Source organism: Sapajus apella, unplaced genomic scaffold (assembly GCF_009761245.1).
Source record: "Sapajus apella isolate SASKATOON/1434 unplaced genomic scaffold, GSC_monkey_1.0 scaffold128, whole genome shotgun sequence".
NCBI lineage: Eukaryota > Metazoa > Chordata > Mammalia > Primates > Cebidae > Sapajus > Sapajus apella.
Genome location: NW_022437068.1, coordinates 3,436,972 through 3,455,477, shown reverse-complemented (window position 1 = coordinate 3,455,477; position 18,506 = coordinate 3,436,972). Strand labels below are relative to the sequence as shown.

General features: G+C 54.6%; 1 protein-coding gene across 6 annotated transcripts in view; it reads left to right on the top strand.

The window, feature by feature from the left end:
- Nucleotides 1-18,506, top strand: part of GRIP2 (glutamate receptor interacting protein 2) — a 113,561-nt gene that overhangs the window by 51,005 nt on the left and 44,050 nt on the right. The window contains exon 1 of one of the 6 annotated variants that reach the window (XM_032262332.1): nucleotides 11,407-11,520. The exons of the other annotated variants lie outside the window; for them this stretch is intronic. Coding sequence (XP_032118223.1) covers nucleotides 11,481-11,520 — 40 coding nt within the window. The 5' untranslated portion in view covers nucleotides 11,407-11,480. Of the gene's footprint in view, nucleotides 1-11,406; nucleotides 11,521-18,506 lie in introns of those variants that run through there. 6 annotated transcript variants of the gene reach the window in all.

The following is an 18,506-nucleotide window of genomic DNA, read 5'->3' as shown; positions in this document are numbered from 1 at the left end:
AAGAAGTAGTGGAGCATGAGCCTACCCAGGCCACCTGACTTCCAAGTCCAAACATTTCACCGTAGGGGTGTTTCTCCCTGGTCAGCTTATTCAGCTTCCTCTGCTGGGTGCAAGGGACCCCTCGGTTGTATTCCCAACATGTGGCCACCAGTCTGCTTTTCCCAGGTGCCCCCAAGTCCTCTGCCTTCTCTCTGCTGCTCCTGTCCTGAGACAGCCCTGCAGAAACAGCAACGCCTGCCCACAAGTCTCCCTGCTCCAGACTGAGTGAGCCCAGCTTCCCACAGGATAGTCTCTTGCCCCTCTCCACCTGGCTGCCGCCTCCATCCACACCCCATCCTCTCTGTGTCCCTTGTGTAGAGCAGAGCCCAAGTGGAGCCCAGGGCCTGGGGAGGTCTGAGCCAGACAGAGCAGGCAGAATGTGCCAAGCCTCTCCCTGGATGTCTCAACTGCACATTGGCTTTGCTTGCGCGTGTCTCCCTCTAGAATGGATGCTGATCTCGTCAGCTCGGATCCCGGCAGCTCGGATCCAGGCATTGTCTCCTTCCGTTGGCTTGAATGTTCAGTCTAGCACGACCATCTGCCTGTCTTAATTGTCCGGATCATTGTGAAGGCTCCCAGCCCTGTCTCCCCGCCCACTGGGGAGATGGTCAGATGGAGCAGAAAGCACCTCCATCAGCCAAGGGACTGAGGCTGACCCCAACTCCCCGTAGGTCCTTCGCAGGTCCCTGTTCCTCCTGGCCTCAATGTCCCCTTCTGGGCCCCTGGCCCTGCTCTCCCAGGCCTGGAAGCCTTGGAACCTCCCCCCATCCACCCACTCACTCCCCTTGGGCTAACCTTAGCTCTCTGGTTCCCACATTTTGCTGTCTTGGCTGAGGTGATGGTGACTCATAAGCAGATGTGGTGGGCAGGTGGGGGGGGCGAAGCAGGGCACGTAGCCAGCAGCCACTAACAGCCACATGATTGGGGTGGCTGGGGTCCCTGTAGGATGACCTTGGGCAAGATCCCTGCTCCTTGCTGTGTCTGGGTGCCCATGTGCAGAGTGGGTTTATTGAGGAAGGTTTGTTTGGGATTTGTAAGCAGCCAAGGGTCATTTGGAATTCAAGCTGGGGATGGAGGTGAGGGGGTTCCAGGCTGGCAGAGGTCAGAGCTGAAGCAGCCCCAGATACCACAAGTCCTACTCCTCCCACGCGTGTACTCCTATTTTACACTTGGGGAAATTGAGGCCAGTTTTGCCCAAGGTCCCCCAGCCAGTCAGAGGTGGAGGTAAATCCAGGACTTGAACTCAGGGCCCCTCTGAAGCCCCAGCGGAACTGCCTTGGGGAAAATGGCATACTAGAGTGTTCCTCATGCTTCATCACCATGCTGGTGTCTTCTTCTAGGGGTAGATGGGCAAAGAAGCGTGTGGGATGGCGGCCAGTGAGTGGACACACAGTGGGACTGAGAGGTGCCAAGGGCTTGGAGCCCCAGATGAGGACCCAGCCAGTGGGAGGGTGTCCTTGGGGACGGAGGGGGCAGCAGTCTTGGAGGACTGGTAGGATTTGGCCTGGCACACAGGGACTAGGAAGACGGCATTCCTGGAGGATGGTAATCAAAGGCTTGGAGGTGGGAATTGGCTCTGCTATTCGGTGCTGGGAATGGGAGGTGGGGAGGCTGGAGAGGTCTGGTGAGTTGGGGGTGCAGGGGACTCAGCTGCCAGGCAGCAGGCACTGGCCTGGAAATCCCAGGGTCAAGCCCTGTCTTCAAACACATGGTTTGTGCCGGAGCCCACCTCCAAACCCTGCGGGGCTCCCACCCCCACATCTCTACCCGATCTCTCTGGCATATTCTCAGCTGAGCGGCCTGGGGTCCTTGGATGGTCCTTCCCGTGTTCTCATCCTGCCTGAGGGTCTGCCATGGGTCCACAGCTCCTGGGTTCTCTTTCAATATTCGAGTCTACCATGAGGACACAAAATCTGGTGATCACCATATCCACCAAGCCCTTTTGAGAATGTGTGTGAACTGAACTGTGATTTAAGGCTTTGGGGCCAGAGAACTGAGCTGTTTCTGGACCCCAATTTCCTTGTCTGTAAACTGAAACAACTGATGATGACCCCAGCCTCATGGGACTGAAGTAAAGGCCCCTGGAGGTGAGAAGCAGTATGAAATCTGGGTGCCAGGTGGGGGCCAGCTGGGATTGTCATTATTAGAGGCTTATGTTCCCATGTTCTCCGAGCCTCAGTTTCCCCACTTGGACGATGAGGCACTGGGTATAGAGGATGTCTGTCCAGCATGGTCAGATGCTGTAGCATCTGGGATGGTTTATTCTTCCTGGTTGGGGCAGCCCCCCAGGAGGTGGCCCCAGAATAACAGGGTGAATGGCCACCACCGTGTCCAGCCACACACTGGGTCCGCCACTGAAGCCACATCCAGACTGAGCTGTGGCCTCTCCTGCCAGGGCTCAGAGGCCACTGTGTAGGATCCGTGAGAGTCATAGGGAGGCAGGCTGCAGCTGGGATAACAGAGGGACTCTCACCCCTTACAACTCTTCAGGAATAAGGAGGGCTGCTCGAGGTGGTGAGTTCCACTTATGGGGGTGTACAAGCTGTGCTAGACAGCAGAGAGGATTCCTGCATTGAACTGCAGTGTCGAAAGGGAAGAATTGTTGGTTTCTTTCCACTATGGCAACTCAGAGCTTATGTACATTCATCATATATTTATCACTCATTCATTCTGCAAACACTTGTGTAGCACTTCCTGGGTGCACAACCCCGCCCCAGGCATGGGGTCAAAATCAGTGAGCAAGACAGTTGTGGGTCTCCCATTTAGTGGAAAACAACAGGTGGAGGAAGAACTGAGAGGAAAGCCATTGGAGGAAAGGCTGAGGGAGGTAAAGGAGACACACCCCACGTGGCCAGGATGGGCCCCTGGGTGGAGGGTATCAGCCTGGACTCTAAGGATGAAAGAGAGGAAGAATATTCCAGGCAAAGGGAAGAGCCTGCGCAGAGCGCTGGAGGAGGGAGCACCTGGTTCTCACGGTCCAGCCCTCTGCCCATCCTAGTTGGCTGCCTTAACAAAGTCCCTTCCTCTCTCTTGGCCTCAGTTTTACACTGTAGAATGGGAACAGCAACGTCTATCCCATAGGACCCTTGAAAGATTTCATGAGACAGTGTACATAAAGTGCTGGGTGCCCAGTAGGCGCTCAGCAGATGCTGGTCCTTTCCTTCTCTCTAGGGCATTTGCGTTTGGACGGAGGGTCATGCTTGATCCGTGGGTGGGTGGTCGGACTCCGGGCACGTGATAGCCACAGGCTGACTCTGGGACCAAAGCTGGTCACAGGCACATGAAGACGGTTGTGCCCACCCCTCCCAAAGCCTCATCCACTACCCTCATGCCTTGATTACCGGCCACAAGGGGGAGTCGCTGCATCAACTCCAGGGTGCGGAGGTCCCTGCACTACTCCTGATGGCTTGGCCTGCGTTCAGCTGCACGCGCTCTCCGTGTCGTCACCGTCACCGGAGGGGCCTCCAGAGAGCCTGCTCCTTCCTAAATGTCATCCACAAGGCCGGTCACAGTGCCAGGAATGCCTCAATTCAGTGCCCTCTTTCCTCCACAGAACTGTGTCTGCAGAGCCTGGCCCTGCGTGCCTAGGAAGCCCACCTGCCCTTTGGGGGCCCTGTTGGTGGTGCCTTTCCTTCCCAGTTCCCACCCTCTGCCCAGGCTGTGCGCTCTGCCTGGATGTCCCTGCCTGCCTCACATTTGAGTGTTTCTTTGCCCCTCCAGGCTTGGCTCTGACACTGCCTCCCCCACCCCCCGCACCCCGGCCCCGGCAGCTTCCCCGGACTCCTCCTCTGAGCGGCCCTGACTCTGTAGCCACCTTTGTTTTGGGTGGGTTCATGGCAGATCCTCTTTGGATGTAGTCCCCTCTATAAGAGATGCTGACATTTCGACATGTGTAATGTTCTTGACCCACAGTAGGCCCTGTATGAGCAGTGGCTGTACTTTGAACTTACTTGGGTCTCTTGAGTCCCAGCCCAGGACCTGCCCTAGCACAGGGCAGGGAGGGGTCCTGTCATCCTGAGATTGGGACATTTAATGCTGCTTTTTCCTGGAGCTGAGCTCCAACAGCTTGTCCATTTATTTCCATGTTTTGCTTTCTGTTAGGAGGCAGAGAGAGGGCAGGTGGACAGTCAGAGCAGCCCTGACGGGAGGAGGATGGGAAGCGTGGACAGTGAGGCCCAACCCCTCACCCAGGAGCACTCTGAGCACCCATTCAAGACAGTTTTCTAAGACACTTAGCTGACCCTATCCCTCTCTCCCTCCCAACTCTTTCATCAGTGTCCTCACGAGAGAATTCCAACTTCTAACATGCCATTCGAGGCACCTATTTATTTTTAATTTTTAAACTCCAAGTTCCAAAGGTTGAGCTAAATTTCTCAGTTCTAAGCACACGTAGTTCCGGGCCATCCCAGCGCCGGGTCTGGCTCTGTGTTATCTGATTTCTTCTCCTTCATGCCCCATCCCCAGCCCGAATTACTTCCCTCTAAACTTGCACTCGGTGAAATAGGTCTTTACGTCTGTGTGCTCCCATGCAACATGGATAGTGCTTTCTCTGTGTGCTTTCAATACATAAGTGATACCACAGGGTAGATCTCATTCTGTCTCCCTTCCTCCCTTCCTTTCCATCTTTCCTTTCTCCCTTTCTCTCCTCCTTTCTTTCTTTAACGTGACACTAGGTTTTCTAAGATCCGTTCCTGTGGCTGCACTTCTAACTGCTGTGTCTATAACTTCTGTGTCACACTCCACGGGGTGCAGTGACCACGTTACCTGTCCCCTACTCTAGGATGGAGTCCCAGGTCACTTAACCAACATTCTCAAGAGTTCACACCCCTTAGGGACCTAGGGAGGAGGTGGGATTACTCTGCAATAACTTCCAGGAGTGAGGGTGCTGGGACACAGGTGGCCAGACACGGAATTTCTCCTAACACTGCCAGGTGCCGTGACTGTGGCTGCCTCCGTTTGCCCCGCACCAGCAGTGCTGTGACGTTCCATCTCCATTTCCCCACATCATCACCAGCACTTGGTTTCGTCTGCATTTCTAGCATTTGCCATTCTGAGGAGAGTTAAGTCGGAGCTCGCTGTTTCTGTTTTCACTTCTCTGGTGACAGTTAGTTGGGATGGTTCTGCATGAACCTGGGGCCATTTGTCCTCTATGCTCGGTACCTCGCCTGTTCATAGCTGATGCCCTTTATTCTTCTTCTTCCTGTTTTGCATCAAGATACATCCTGAGTCCATGCTTTCTGACCTCTCCCACCTGGCAGTTCCCCAAACGTGCCCTGTTGGCTGTCATTAGAGGAGCTTTGATGTTCAACTGAAGGGGAAAATGTGGCTCAGAGCAGAAGGGGCCTGGATTCCAGATCTCCTGCCTCTGAAGTGCCTGGCCCATTTCCTCTTTCCAACCCCTCACCCCTGTGCCATCCTGATCCTTGCAGCCCACCTCTGGTAGCTGCCTTGGCAAAACAGAAGCCAGGTCACACGACGACCCTGCTGTAAGCCCTCTCCTCACACTCAACAGAATCCTGACGCCTCTTCCTGGCCCCTGCCCACCTTGTCTCTGCACCTCAGCTACACCTGCCCCTCAGCCGCTCCTGGCACCTGAGCTTGATCTGCTTACCTGGAACCTCCTCCTCCCTTTGTGCCTTCTCATCCAGCTCCAGGCAGTTACTGCAGAGCAATCCCCTCCCTCTGTACTGCCTACAGGCCCCTAAGGGGTGTGAAGTCGCTGGTGAAGGAGACCTGGGGCTCAGCTTAACAGTCACTTACTCTGAGAGGCTCTCCCTGACCACCTGCTTTGTATTCTCTGCGCCTACATAGTGACTGTCTGTTGCAGCCCTCAGGACCATCTCAAATGCCGTCTGTCTGTCTGTTTTTCTTGCTGGATCTTTGCTCCCCCTAGACCAGAAGCCCTAAGAGAGCAGGGTTTGCCTGCTCTGTTTACTGCTGAAACCTCTGGCCCAGCTGACTTCTGGAAGGTAGTAGGTGCTTAGTTAATATTCTCCGAGTGAATGAGTGACCAGAGAGACAGGATAGGGCCATGATCATGCTTGCCACCTTCCTGTGCCCACATGCTATAGTTTTTTGAGGTGTTTTGCTCATTCTCTGAGCTTCTCAACAAAGACCTTGTTAGTACAGACAACTTCATTCACATTTTAGAGGAGGAACCTGAGGCTCAGAGAGGCCCACTGTACAATTGTGCTCCCATGTCCTCTCCTCCAGGAGGAAAGCTATTGTGGGTGTCAAGGGAAGCATGGAGCCCAAGAGGGAGTCCCTGGGAGCTGTCCCACCTGTGGCCAGCCTCTGGCCTGCTGGTGACTTGATCCTGCCCGGGCAGGGGGTTCCCAGCACCTCAGAACATGTGTTGTCTCTGTCTGGCTGCATTGGGCTTCCTGAGTCTGTGTTCGCATGCCTGGGCTGTGGAGAGTGGTTCAGTGCATGCATTTCTTGGGGTCACTGGATAGGGATGCCATCAGGCAGGCCTGGCTTCAAATCCTGGCTCCCCCTGACGTTCTGCCTAAGGGCAAGTGGCTTCACTTTTCTGGGCCCTGGCTTCCTCATATCTGAAGTGGAGATGTGGAGATTTCACTGGGATGAAATGAGAAAATGTGTGCAAAATGCTGGCACAAGGCCTGGTGCACGGAGTCTCTGCTCCGATTATGTTGACAGTGGCTCTTCCCAACATTCTGGAAACCTCCTCTCCTGGGTCTGTCCACGTAGCTGCCATGCTTTGCTCCTGTGGCTGTTGGAGCCTCCTTGGCCTGTGACCTTGCGTGTTTTCCTGGAGGCTGGCAGGCTCCGTGGGTCTGAGGTCCACCAGGGTGGCCCACTGGGTGGCACTACCCTGGAGTTCCTCTCAGCCTTCCCTGAAGTCAGTGGGGGCTGGGAGATGTGGGGTGCCTTGGACAGAATGGGGAAAGACCAAACAGTGCCCCCTAAGAGGGGGTCACCTAGTGGTCCTCTCCTGTGGCTGGTGGAATCCCAGACTGAGCCTCAGTTTCCCCAATTGTAAAATGGGTACGATAATGCCTACCTGGTTGAAATGTTTAACAAGATGCAGGCTCTGAGAGGACCAGGAGTGGAGGGAGCAATTGTCCTGGCCCGGCCCCTGGGGTGGAGGGAGGAGGGATGGAGGAAGAAGCAACCGACAGCGCAGGGTAATAAAGTTTTATCTCTCTTTTCCTTGAATTGCCATCTCTGCCTCCCTCTCACCCAGACTTCATTTCCGGTTGTCACTCAGGGTCCCTGGTGGGCTCAGGACATGGCTCGCCTGTGTTATGATGAACTCAGCCCTGGAGTCTGAGTGGAAGGATGGAGGCCTGGGTCCACACCCTTGCTGTGCTAGTGGGGCACCCCCGGCAAGGCCCTCCTTGGGCCTCAGTTTCCCATCTATGCAGCATGGGCTTGGTTCTCAACCACAGTGGCACTGACCTCTGGGTGGGAGGGGCTAGGGATGCTAGGAACCCTGCAGTGTGAGAGGCAGCCCTGCACAGCAGAATGCCCCAGCTCTAGTGTCAGTGGTGCCCCACTGAGAGGCAGTGTGAGGGCCCTGCAGGCCTGGCCCTGCGTTGGGAAGAGCATGTGGTGATAGTGAGTTTGCAAAACTTTCCAAGGTCTCTGACCTTCAATTCTCACAGTGGGCAAAGTGAAGCTCAGACAGATGTGACTGACCCAAGGTCACACAGCTTGTGGGTGGTGGACCTGGAGTTGAAACCTGGGCACATCTGACCAGTATGCTTAGCTCTCTTGAAATTTCGTTTCTGGACTGTTGGGTGGCATTAGTGTGAGACTCTTGGCAGGCAAGTGGGTGCATGAACGGTTTTTGATTCATTGATACATGGTCTGCCCAACTCTCGGGGGTGGGTGTTTTTATTATTCTCATTCTACAGCTGAGGAAGCTGAGGTCCACAGAGGTTTGGACGAGTGCCCTGATCACACAGCAATCCGTCTTCCAATTGTCTCACAAACCTGGGGACACAGGAGTGTCGGGACCCCTTCTGACCATGGAGGAGCTGCCCCCAGCTCAGTGGCCCTGCCATCTCCCCTGGGCTGCTCAGTCCCCCCCCACAGCATTTGAAACATGGAGCAGTCAGATGCTGTCCTCAGGAGCCCCTGGTGGCCTGGGTGCTTGGCAGGCCTGGCTTCCAGCCACCTTACATGCCCAGGCAATCTGTTCCCCTTTTCCTCTGCTTCCCTGAAGCTGGCAGCATTGGACAAGGAGGATCGTCTTTGGAGGGTGATCAAGCGGCAGCTCTGCCTGCTCTTGTGTCCTAGAAGGAGCTCTTGCTGCTCATCCCGAGGCCGCCTCCAAGCCGGAAATCCTCGTCTCACCTCCTGTCAGCCTGCACTCCATGTCTGAGGTCCTTGCAGAGCTGTCTCACCTCCTGCACTACAGCCACCCTTGGCTCTCCATTTCCTGCAGGATGAAAGACAAACCCCTTACTACAGCGCTTCTCAAACTTCATATGCATCACCTGAGGACCCTCTTAACCTGCAGCTTTTGATTTGGCAGGCCTGGGTGTGTGTCTGACAAGCTCCCGGTGATGCTGGTCCTCAGACCGCACTGGGAGAAGCGAGACTCTGGTAGACCACCCCTGGCCTGGCTGTATCTCTGTTTCCTTCCTTGTCTCCTCACATAGTCATGTGGGATTTTGTTCATGGACTCACACACATGCAATGGCTTTCTCCTTTGTCGACAAACTCCTTCCCGTCCTTCAAAGTCAGGCTAAAAAATCCTTCTCAGTGGACTCCCAGACAGAGCTAATTCCTCTTCCTCTGCACTCCCAGATGCTTTTACAAATCCCTGAAATCCTGAGGCCCATAGCACTGCCATTAAGAATAGCAGTGCTGGTGCCAGGCCTCCTGAGTGTGAAACTTGGTTCCATCCTTACCATCTGGGTGCCTTGGGCAAGTTGCTTAACCTCTCTGTGCCAAGTTATTTATTTAAATTCTGTTTTGTTCCAAAATGGACCGGTAGTTGCTTCTGAACATACGCTTGGATAAAATCCAATGAAGATGTGCTCAGTAAGGTGTTGGGGACAGAGGGCAAAGGGGAGACGCTGTTTCCCATCTGCCTTCTTGTGTCTTGGTCCTACAGTGCATAGCATGGCAGGCACTCAGAGAAGCGCCGCGTGGAAGCTCTCTCATAGTCCACAGCATGACCTTTCCAGGAGCTTCGGGTCCACAAAAGTAAACTCCAAGGAGCAGTGAGAGAGAGAGAAACATGGCAAGGCTTCCAATTGCCAATCTTAATCACTCATTTAAATGCATCTCTATGGAGAGCAAAAATTTTTTTAAGAGAAGGAGCAGATACAGGAGTTTGAGGCCAGCCTGGGCAACATGGTGAAAACCCCATCGCTACAAAAAATGTAAAAGTTAGCTGGGCGTGGTGGCGCCTGCCTGTAGTCCCAGCTACTAGGGAGGCTGAGGTGGGATGATCATCTGAGCCCAGCCAGTGTGTTGCAGTGAGTGGATATTGCACCACTGCACTACAACCTGGGTGACAGAGTGAGACACTGCCTCCAAAAGAGAGAGAGAGAGAAAGAAAGAGAAAGGAAGGAAGGAAGAAAAGGAAAGAAAGAAAGAGAGAGAGAGAGAGAAAGAAAGAAAGAAAAGAAAGAAAGAAAGAAAAGAAAGAAAGGGCAGCTATAACTCCAACAGGCTGGGTGCCACGCACCTGTCCTCCCTGAAGAGGCTGTGGATGGCGGGAATGGAGGCGCGGGGTGAGGGTCTGTTGGAGCAGTTCACATGCATCCCTTCCTGCCTGGTTGATGCTAAGACTGCTCCAAAGTGGCCTCTGTGCCCTGGTGAAGGTCAGGGTCTTCATGGTGAGCTTCTCCCTGACCACTGCCAGGGTACTGGTGGCCACATTGAGTGCCTGCACCCCCTTCCCAGCATGATCTGAGTCGTCTAGCAAATGTCCAACAAATTCAGGTCTTCCCTCTGCAACCTGACCCTCACCAGGCCCGCTGTGGCTGAGACCTTGGCATCCCTGCTAGTCGAGGGAAACTTACCTGGCCTCTGGCCTCTGGTCCCTTACCCAGGAAACACATCTGAAGTTGCTCAAAGAGGAAGGCACCTTGGGAAGTGGGTGACAGGATAGGGTCTCGAGTTTGCCGACACAAAGGTGCAAGTAGCCCCACCCCAGGTTTAGAACGTGGATTATTCTAAATGTGCCACTAGTGGTGGGCTGGAAGGAGCCAGTGTGGGGCGGCCCAAGAATTGTGGCTAAATTCCATGCTGGGGATCACTGCTCTGGAGGGAACCCACAAGAAGCCTCTGGTCCCTAATTACTGGGCAGCCCTTTCCCACCAGCTGCAGGACACATGGAAAAAATGTGAGACTCGTGTGTTCCCATGCACCCAGGAACTCCCTGGGAGCCAGGCCTGGTCTGTCTGGTTCTCTGTTGCCAGATGCACTGTGCAGTTGTTCAGGTTGTTGACCCACCAATCAACAACCGGTACAACTGCACAGGGCACCATTCAGTGCCCTGTGTCACCATCACCCCACCCTTCTTGGTTTCTGACACTCAGTTGGTGCCAGCACACACTGGTGGGATGGACAGCAGGAGCAACTGGGCGCAGCCTGTCACCCTTCTCACGGACAGGTAGAGGGGGAGCTTCAGGTGTCCATTAGGATCAGCCTAGTGAGTGCTGAGCTGGTATGGAGGAATCCTAGGAGTGAGCAAGGCTAAGGCCCAGCTGGGTCTGGGAGGGGGCAGAGCCTGCCTGCTGAGACTGGAGCCTGTGACCAGCTGGTCCTGCCTATCAAGCCCAGAGGCGGCCATATCCTCCACCCAGCTCACTTGGTCTTTGCAAAAAGCTGGGTGGCCACTCCATGTGGCAGGCTGCTGAGCTCATCTTCCCTAAGTCCCATCTTACCGAAGAGAAAACTGAGGCCTAGGAGAGGTAGTTGGAACATTGGTGGGGGGGCCCTGGAGGGTCCCCAATCTCAGGGGTTTCTAAGCTGAGACCTGCAGAGACGCCCTGGCATTGTTCGGGCAGTCAGAGAGGCTGTACTTCATCTAGCTTATGTCCTGGGATTCTGTGCAGACTCTTGGAATCTGCTACTTAGAAAAAAAAAAGTTTGGAAAGCACTGTTCCCTGCCTCCAGATGAAAAAACTGAAGCCAAAGTCCCAGGGTGAGTTAGGAGCAGGCTTGCTCTCTGCCTGAGAGCCCTGGGGAAAGCCCCAGGCATGCCACCTTCAAAGACTCCCTGTCCAGACCCACGCTGCAGGGGTGGGGTGTGTCGGACCCTCTCCTGGGGCCAGCCTTGACAACAGCCATGTCCCCTTTAAGCAGAGAGCCGCCCGCTGCAGTGGGTGGACTCGGTGCCCAGCCAGTGGGAGCTGTGAGCTTCCCTCCCACAGCCCCTCCCTGGGGAGGGGAGGGAGGGCTGAGCAGCGTGGCTCCAGAGGGAGTTGGTGGGCAGAGGGGAGACAATAGCGAACATGCTGTGTGGGCTCAGCCGGGAGACCCCTGGAGAGGCGGGTATGTAATGGGGGGTCTGTGGGCAGAGTGATGGGGCTCAACACGTAGGTCCCTCCAGAGCTGCTGCCCAGAGAGAGGGGACTGGATAACTGAGATCCGGGACTGGAGACCCAGGGCTTGGGGAGGGTGGGGCAGGACACTAGCTGGGGCTGTCTGTCTGACCCTGGCCACCGTCCTGCAGCAGGATGGCTGAGCCTCCCCAGCACAGGCAGGCAGAGCAGGCAGGTCTGGAGGTTCCGTGGGCAGTGCTCAGCCCTGCAGGAGGAAAGCCAGTCCCACCTGGGTGTGAGGAAAGCCTTTTGCCCAATCTCAGGATCTGCACAGCTACCTGGTGGGAGTGAGTGTTCGACCAGAGGGGTGAGAACCTAAGGCTCACGGGCAAGGTGGTGGTGAGTTCCTGTGCCGGCACAGGGGGGCAGGAGGCTGGACCTCAGCAGGAAGAGAAGCTCTGGCTTGGGGGTCTGGCTGGTGAGCCCCTGGGGCTCTGGGATTGTGTGAGATGGGAGGTCACAGCTGCCATGTTCCTGGGTTTGCTGAGGCTGGGACCCAGGGAGGGGTAGACAGAGATTGTTCTATCTGTCTCTCCAGCCTCAGCCTGGGCTCACTTTATTCCTCCAAAGAGGGAGCTTGGGGCCTGGACCGGGACATACTACATTCAGTGCCCTGGGGTTGCCCCGTTGGTCCCTTCTCACACTCTTGACATTTCTTTGCACAGCAGCTCCAAGGGCAGGGACTGTGGTCCTAGTGGAAAGAGGAAGTAACCGAGGCTCAGGGAGGGCAGTGGCCAAGCTGGGATTGACACTCAGATGACTTTTACATCAGAGCCCCAAACCCTGCTTCTGAGGGCCCAGCAGACTTTCATTCCCACCTCCCTTCCCATGGCGAGGGGCAGAGCCAAGTCACCTCCGGACCCAGCCTTAGGGCCCCAGAAAAAATAACACTAATAATCATAATAGCTGGCTGTTCTTGAGAGCTTCCTCTGGGCCAGGCTCCGTTCTGAGCTTTCTGTGCATGTTCTCATTGAATCCTCACAACCACACTGCCACTTGGGTACTATTATTCTCCCCTATTTTACAGTTGGGAAAACTGAGGCAGAGAGATGCTAAGTGACTTGTCCAAGGTTATACAGCCAGGAGTGACAAAGCTGGGGTTTGACCCGATGGCTCACCCCTCCTTGTAAATGGAGGCGCTATCTTTTTGGCCTAGACACACCTGTTCTTTCAACCCAAGGTTCAGGTGAGTGGGGTCACCTTGGTCTGCTGTGATCAAGGCCACAAAGGCAGCAGTGCCCTGGAGACCTTACCTGGGGTTCTGCCAGGGGGGTGTCTCCCCCTCCTCATGGGCCTATGACCTCCACCTCGACCCAGGCTCAGCATCAACTGCCTGTGCCTTTGCCCAGTCTCCTCCCTGGCCTCCTGGCCTCCACCTCTTTGCTGCCATGGGAGGAAGCTTGCCAAAACTCAAATCTGCTCAGCTCCTGAGCCTGGCATTCAAGGCCCTTCCTGACCTCTTTGACATTTTCTCTCTCTGATGACTTACTTGACTGTTACCCTCATTGCTGTAGCCCCATCCTGGGTCTCCTCCCCAGATGACAGAATCTCATGATCACACTTGCTTCAGTTTGCATCAGCACCAAGGCTCTTCTTTTGAAAAGTGTAAAGATGGACCTTCAGGTACAGCAGGATCCAGATGCTCAATTAATATCATTAGGACTCTGGGTCTCTTCATAGCTTGCTCTGCTTTAGTGAGCTTCATTTCCAGGCAGACCCTCTCTTCTCCTTAAGGGTTCCTGGTACCTTCAAGCTTAAGGTCAACCAGCTCAGTCATTCCTAAGGAAAGAGAGCCTATTTCCAGTAGTTCCAGCAAATACCCCAGGAACGACTCTCATTGGTCCAGCTTGTATCACATGCCCACCTCTGACGGACCACTAAGCCTCTGATTGGTCAGGCCTGGTCATGTGACCTCCCCTGGAGCTGGTGAGGGCAGCCAACAGGTGGCCACTCCATACACCTCCACATTTGGTAGAGAGGTCTGCAGCCCCGAGAAGTCAGCCATTGGCAGCGTGCCTCAGTGAGCACCAGGATTGGAGCTGGGTCTGTGGACCTGTGGCTCTGTGCCCTTTCTCTGCTCCTGATGGACTCTGTCTGGGTGGGTCCCTGGGCGTGTCCAGTCTCACTCCAGGGAGTCTTTTTGCCTACCACTAATCCCAGAGCTTGGGCAGGAGGGGATCGTGACCTATCTCAGCTGGCCAGGGCTGGGGCACACAGTAGGCCTGAACACAGATTTTGGCAGGAAGTCCCTCTCCGTGTTCACTCTCCTGCCTCGAGGATGGGAGGCCTGCTCTGACTCCACAGCCACAAAGACATCTTTGTTCTGGGCCTGCTAGGTCTGAGCGGGCACTTCTGCCATGCTGGGGGCAGGGAAGGCTCAGTGGGTGTGGCTGTACATGTGTGAAGGTCCCCCCACTCCTCTGAGGAGCCCTCACCAAGTCTACCTCTTGGCTCTGAGACTCCTTGGGCAGGCCCAGCCTCCTATTACATAGCAGGGGCTTGGCCATGGGAGACCCTTCGCCTGAGTCTGCATCCTGGCTCTGTCTCTTCCTAGTTTCTGACCTTGAGAAGCTCATTCTACCCCTTTGATTCTCATTCTCCTAATCTGCAAATGGGAATTGAATTCAAAAAATATTTGTTGAGCACGTACTACGTGCCAGACAATGTTGTCTACGCTGCGCCCAGCAGTGAGCAGACAGGCAGAAGCCCGGCCCCCTGGAGCTGACATCCCGGTGGGTGAGGGTGATAGATTTTAAAAAATGTCATAAATAGTTAGATGGTGTTGATTGCCCAGAGGGACATGAAGCAGGGAGGGAGCTGAGCGGGGGTGTGGAGGTACAGGGTGTGTGTTTAAGTTCAAACAAGCAGTTGGGGAAGGCCTCCCGGAAGAGGCAGCCTTTCTACAAGTGCCTGAAGGAGGGTGAGAGAGGGGAGTTTTGTGGATATCTGGGGAGGAGTTTTGTGGGCAGAGGGTACAGCTGGTGCAAAGGCCCAGTGGGGTGTGAGTCTGGTGGGCCTTGGGTCAAAAGGACAGACTTGCCCAGGCCAGGAAGATTTTGCCTCTGTTTATAGCGCAGTTGCCAAGGTGGCGTCAGGCCCATAGGGTTGGATCCCAGCTTTGTCACTTCTGGCTATGTACCTGGAACAGGTCACTTAGCATCTCTGTGCCTCAGTTCTCCCAGCTGTAAAATGCAGAGAATAACAGTGCCCAAGTGGCAGTGTGGTTATGCGGATTAAGTGAGAAAATGCAGTGTGCTGGAGTCGAGCCGGCCAGGGGGAGCATCAGGAGGTGAGGTCAGGGGGCCAGGGACTGACAGTTGTGGTGGGAACTTCTGCTTCTACTCTCCCTGAGCTGAACGGAGTCTTCTTGTGACTCCAGGCAGCCATCACTGGGAAACTGAATGGTTCTGTGGGTGATCCGATTTTGAGGTCATGCTCCTTGATATTGCTGGTTTCAGAGCGAGGCAGGAGAGCAGGACCCAGAATGCAGAAGGCCAACCCCCAACTTGAGCCTGCGCCCCTGCTCTGCCATGGTGGGATGTTGGCCTGCCTGTGGCTCAGGCCTGCCAGGCAGGGCCCTCTCCATGTTTGGAGGAGGATTGTGGGGCTGGCAGCCTCTCCAGGTGATGCCATGGCCCCTGCTAGCCCTGATGCACCCAGCCTGTGAGTGCCTGAGCCCTAACTGAAGGGCTCTTGGGGTGCTGGAGCTGCCACCTTCCCAGTACCCTGATGCTTCTCATTTGGGGTCTGTGGCCTCCTGTTTGGAGGGAGAAAGCAGAGCTGAGGGTTCAGGACGTGGTCTATTGGGAGGTCAGGGACCCTGGGTTCCAGGTGCCTCTGCTGCTCACCGGCTCAGTGGCTTCTCTGGGCCTCAGACTCCCTATCTGTAAACTGAGGACAATCGGTGAGCCTCCCTCCTGTGGGTCTTAGGACAAGTAACTGACTTAGCATCCATAAAGTGCTGAGAGCAGACCTGGCCCAGGGAAGGGCCCAACACTGGGTGCTACTTATTAAGGTTCTGGTTTTTTCTCCTTTGCAATCGTTGGCAACAAATGACAGACTTCAAAACTTTAAATCTATTGATGAGTTTCTTTTTGTCTCCCTTAAAAATGTGCTTCTGCCGAGCTTATCTGATCTTTCTTTGCTGCTCTCCCCATGAAGCCGGGCTTTCTGGGAGGCTTGTCAGCTGTGGGGATTGGAACTGTCAGTCTGAGGTCAGCCTGTAACTGGCTTTGAGGCATCTCCATTGAGCCCTTGCCCCGTTCCAGCCCTCAGTGGCCAGGGAGGAAAGCCCAAAGGAGCTGGGGCTCTGCTTGGAAGTGAGCAGACCTGGGGCTGTAGGCATTGAGCTCTACCCTCCAGGCCTGCCATGGTTGGGAGGGTAGGCAGGAAGGGGCCCAGAGAGTAGGGCCAGACCCCTTAGGGAGCCAGGAGGACTGAGCTCCAATCCTGGTTCTGCCACTTAGAAGCTCTGTGCCCACGGGCAGTTTCCTTGCCTCTCTGTGCCTCAGTAGGCCTGGGTTCAAACCCTGGCCCTGCCCTTTATCATGGGATATCACTTAACCTCTCTGTGTCTCAGTTTCCTCATCTGTAAAATGAGACTCATGATTTTACTGCTAAAAGGTGGTGAGGATTAAATGAGATCATGCTTAAGAAGCACAGAAACCGGCACTCAATCACTAGGAGCTGTCATCATGATTGATCTTTCAACAAGATGAGGAAAGCAGGCAGGGAGGGAACTGTCATGCTTTTATTTTATTTTGTTTTATTTTATTTTTTAAAGACAGAGTTTCTCCATGTTGGTCAGGCTGGTCTCAAACTCCTGACCTCAGGTGTTCTTGAACTCCTGCCTCAGCCTCCCAAAGTGCTGGGATTACAGGCGTGAGCCACCGCACCTGGCCGAACTGTTATGTTTTATGGCTTCTATGCACACTTCCTCACAGTTCCTCCCAGCAACCTATGATGTGGGCACCAGTACCCCCATTTTGCAGAGGAGAAGGCTGAGGTTCAGAGAGAAATGACTTGTCCCAGATCCCTTAGCCAGTTGGCAGCCAATTTAGAATCAGAGTCCCAAGTTGGACTGACTCCAACACCCATCCCTCCATTCCCACCATATCGACAGTGCCTTCCACGGTGGGGCGGTGCCTGCCTGGGCTGGACCGTTCTTGGTGGAGTGCTTAGCGCCCGTGTCCTCTCCGGCACCCAGGGGCCCTGTGAGCTGGCATGGTCCTGCTGACAGCTCACCTGCAAATCAGGTCCTGTTTGCCCCAAGTGGAGCCTCTGGGCATTTGTTTTCTCAGCAGTCCCTCTGATGCGAAGTCCTCCCTCCACGAGGCTCACAGAACAGGGCAGAAGTCAAAGCCCGCTGACTCTATAGTCCCCATCCTGCCCCTCCTCCGCCCAGCTTCTTTCCAGCCACCCTGCTTAGGCAGGACCCTGGCGAAGCCAGCCTGGCAAGGAGCTGACTTCCTTTTCCCTTTGTCAAAGCTCAATAGCCCCCTGGGGCCCCAGAGAGAGGGAGATAATGAAGGCAAATTAGCAATGATTTCAAGAGAAATAAAATTAAAAAACAGCCCACCCCCCCCCCCCGCTGCAGCGTGGGCCTGAGTACCAGGTGTACAGGTCTGAGCTCTAAGCGCGTTTCTCCCTCTGTCCCTCCTCCCCTGACTTGCACACCCCACATTTGCCGGGACTGGCTGGCACCACTGCGGAAATGAATTTCCCTCTGAAGCGAGTTCCTACAGGACAATTGACTGAAGGCAAAAGCTCATAATTGCCCATTGCTGGAAGGAGGAGACAGGGGAAAAAAAACATGGTTAAAAATATCTCTGTTTTTTATGCACGTTTCCAGCTGAAAATTGGTGGGAAAGATGTTTTTGAAAAGCCTTCATCTCTAAGCATATAATTACCAGGTCCTGGAACAAAAAAGAGAGTGGGAGAGAGCAAGCATGTTCTCTGAGGGAGGGGTCTAGGGTCTGAACCCCCCAAGGGGTTTTCTATAAATAAAGTAATCCCCTCAACTTCTCAAGCTCTGGCCAGCTGGAGTCAGCCATGGGAGAGACACCCCCATTTTACAGGTGGGGAAATGGAGGCTCAAGTCACACAGCCAATTGGCAATTCTAACCCTGCTGTGATTCTTGGTTTGGATGCTGCCTCAGTTTTCCCCCATCTGAGGATGTTCGTGAAAGGGAGGCCCTATGTCCCCTCTGAATAGGCATCAGCAAACACTAGCATTCCTTCTGGGCACCTTTCTGACTATGCCAGGGGTTGTGGGTACTCAGAAGCCTCTTATCTGGCCATTTGCCTATCAAGAATGGCTTCTTGACTTCCACAAGAGGTCACCATGACCACACCCTGCGATGCACATGCATTCCCTAGGGAAGTCTCTGGATGCCTCGCCTGCTGCCCACTCACTGTTTGTCTGCACACAGTAGTATGATTTGTTTTGTGCACACAGTCAAGGCTCTTTAACAGCTGGAAAAGAGATGGTTCATAGCCTGAGCCCCAAACCAGCCAAAAATTGTAGCAGGAAGGGAGTTGGGGCCACTCAGTATTGAGACCGTAGGGCTCTTGCACTCCGCTGTCCCTATGGTGTCATTGTAACCCAGGTTAGCACCTAGGAGTGCACTGGCACAAAATCTGAATGTTGGGATGAGGAGAGGGAAGAGAGGCAGTGTCAGAGAGAAACTCGGAGGGCACCGCAGAAACCCAGGGCATGGGTCTTCCCCTTTGTCAGCCAATATCGGGCACCCTGTGCTTCAGCATCCAGCTTTCCGGGGTGCCATTGTTCCTCCATCTGAATTTCTGGCTTGTTTTTACAATTAGGGCTCGCAGCTCCATGTCCACTCTGGGATTCCACTGCTCTGAATTTGGTGAACTTGGGCTCTGGCTTCCTTGTCCTTTCCTTAAGAGATAATCCTTCTTCCTTCCCCACTT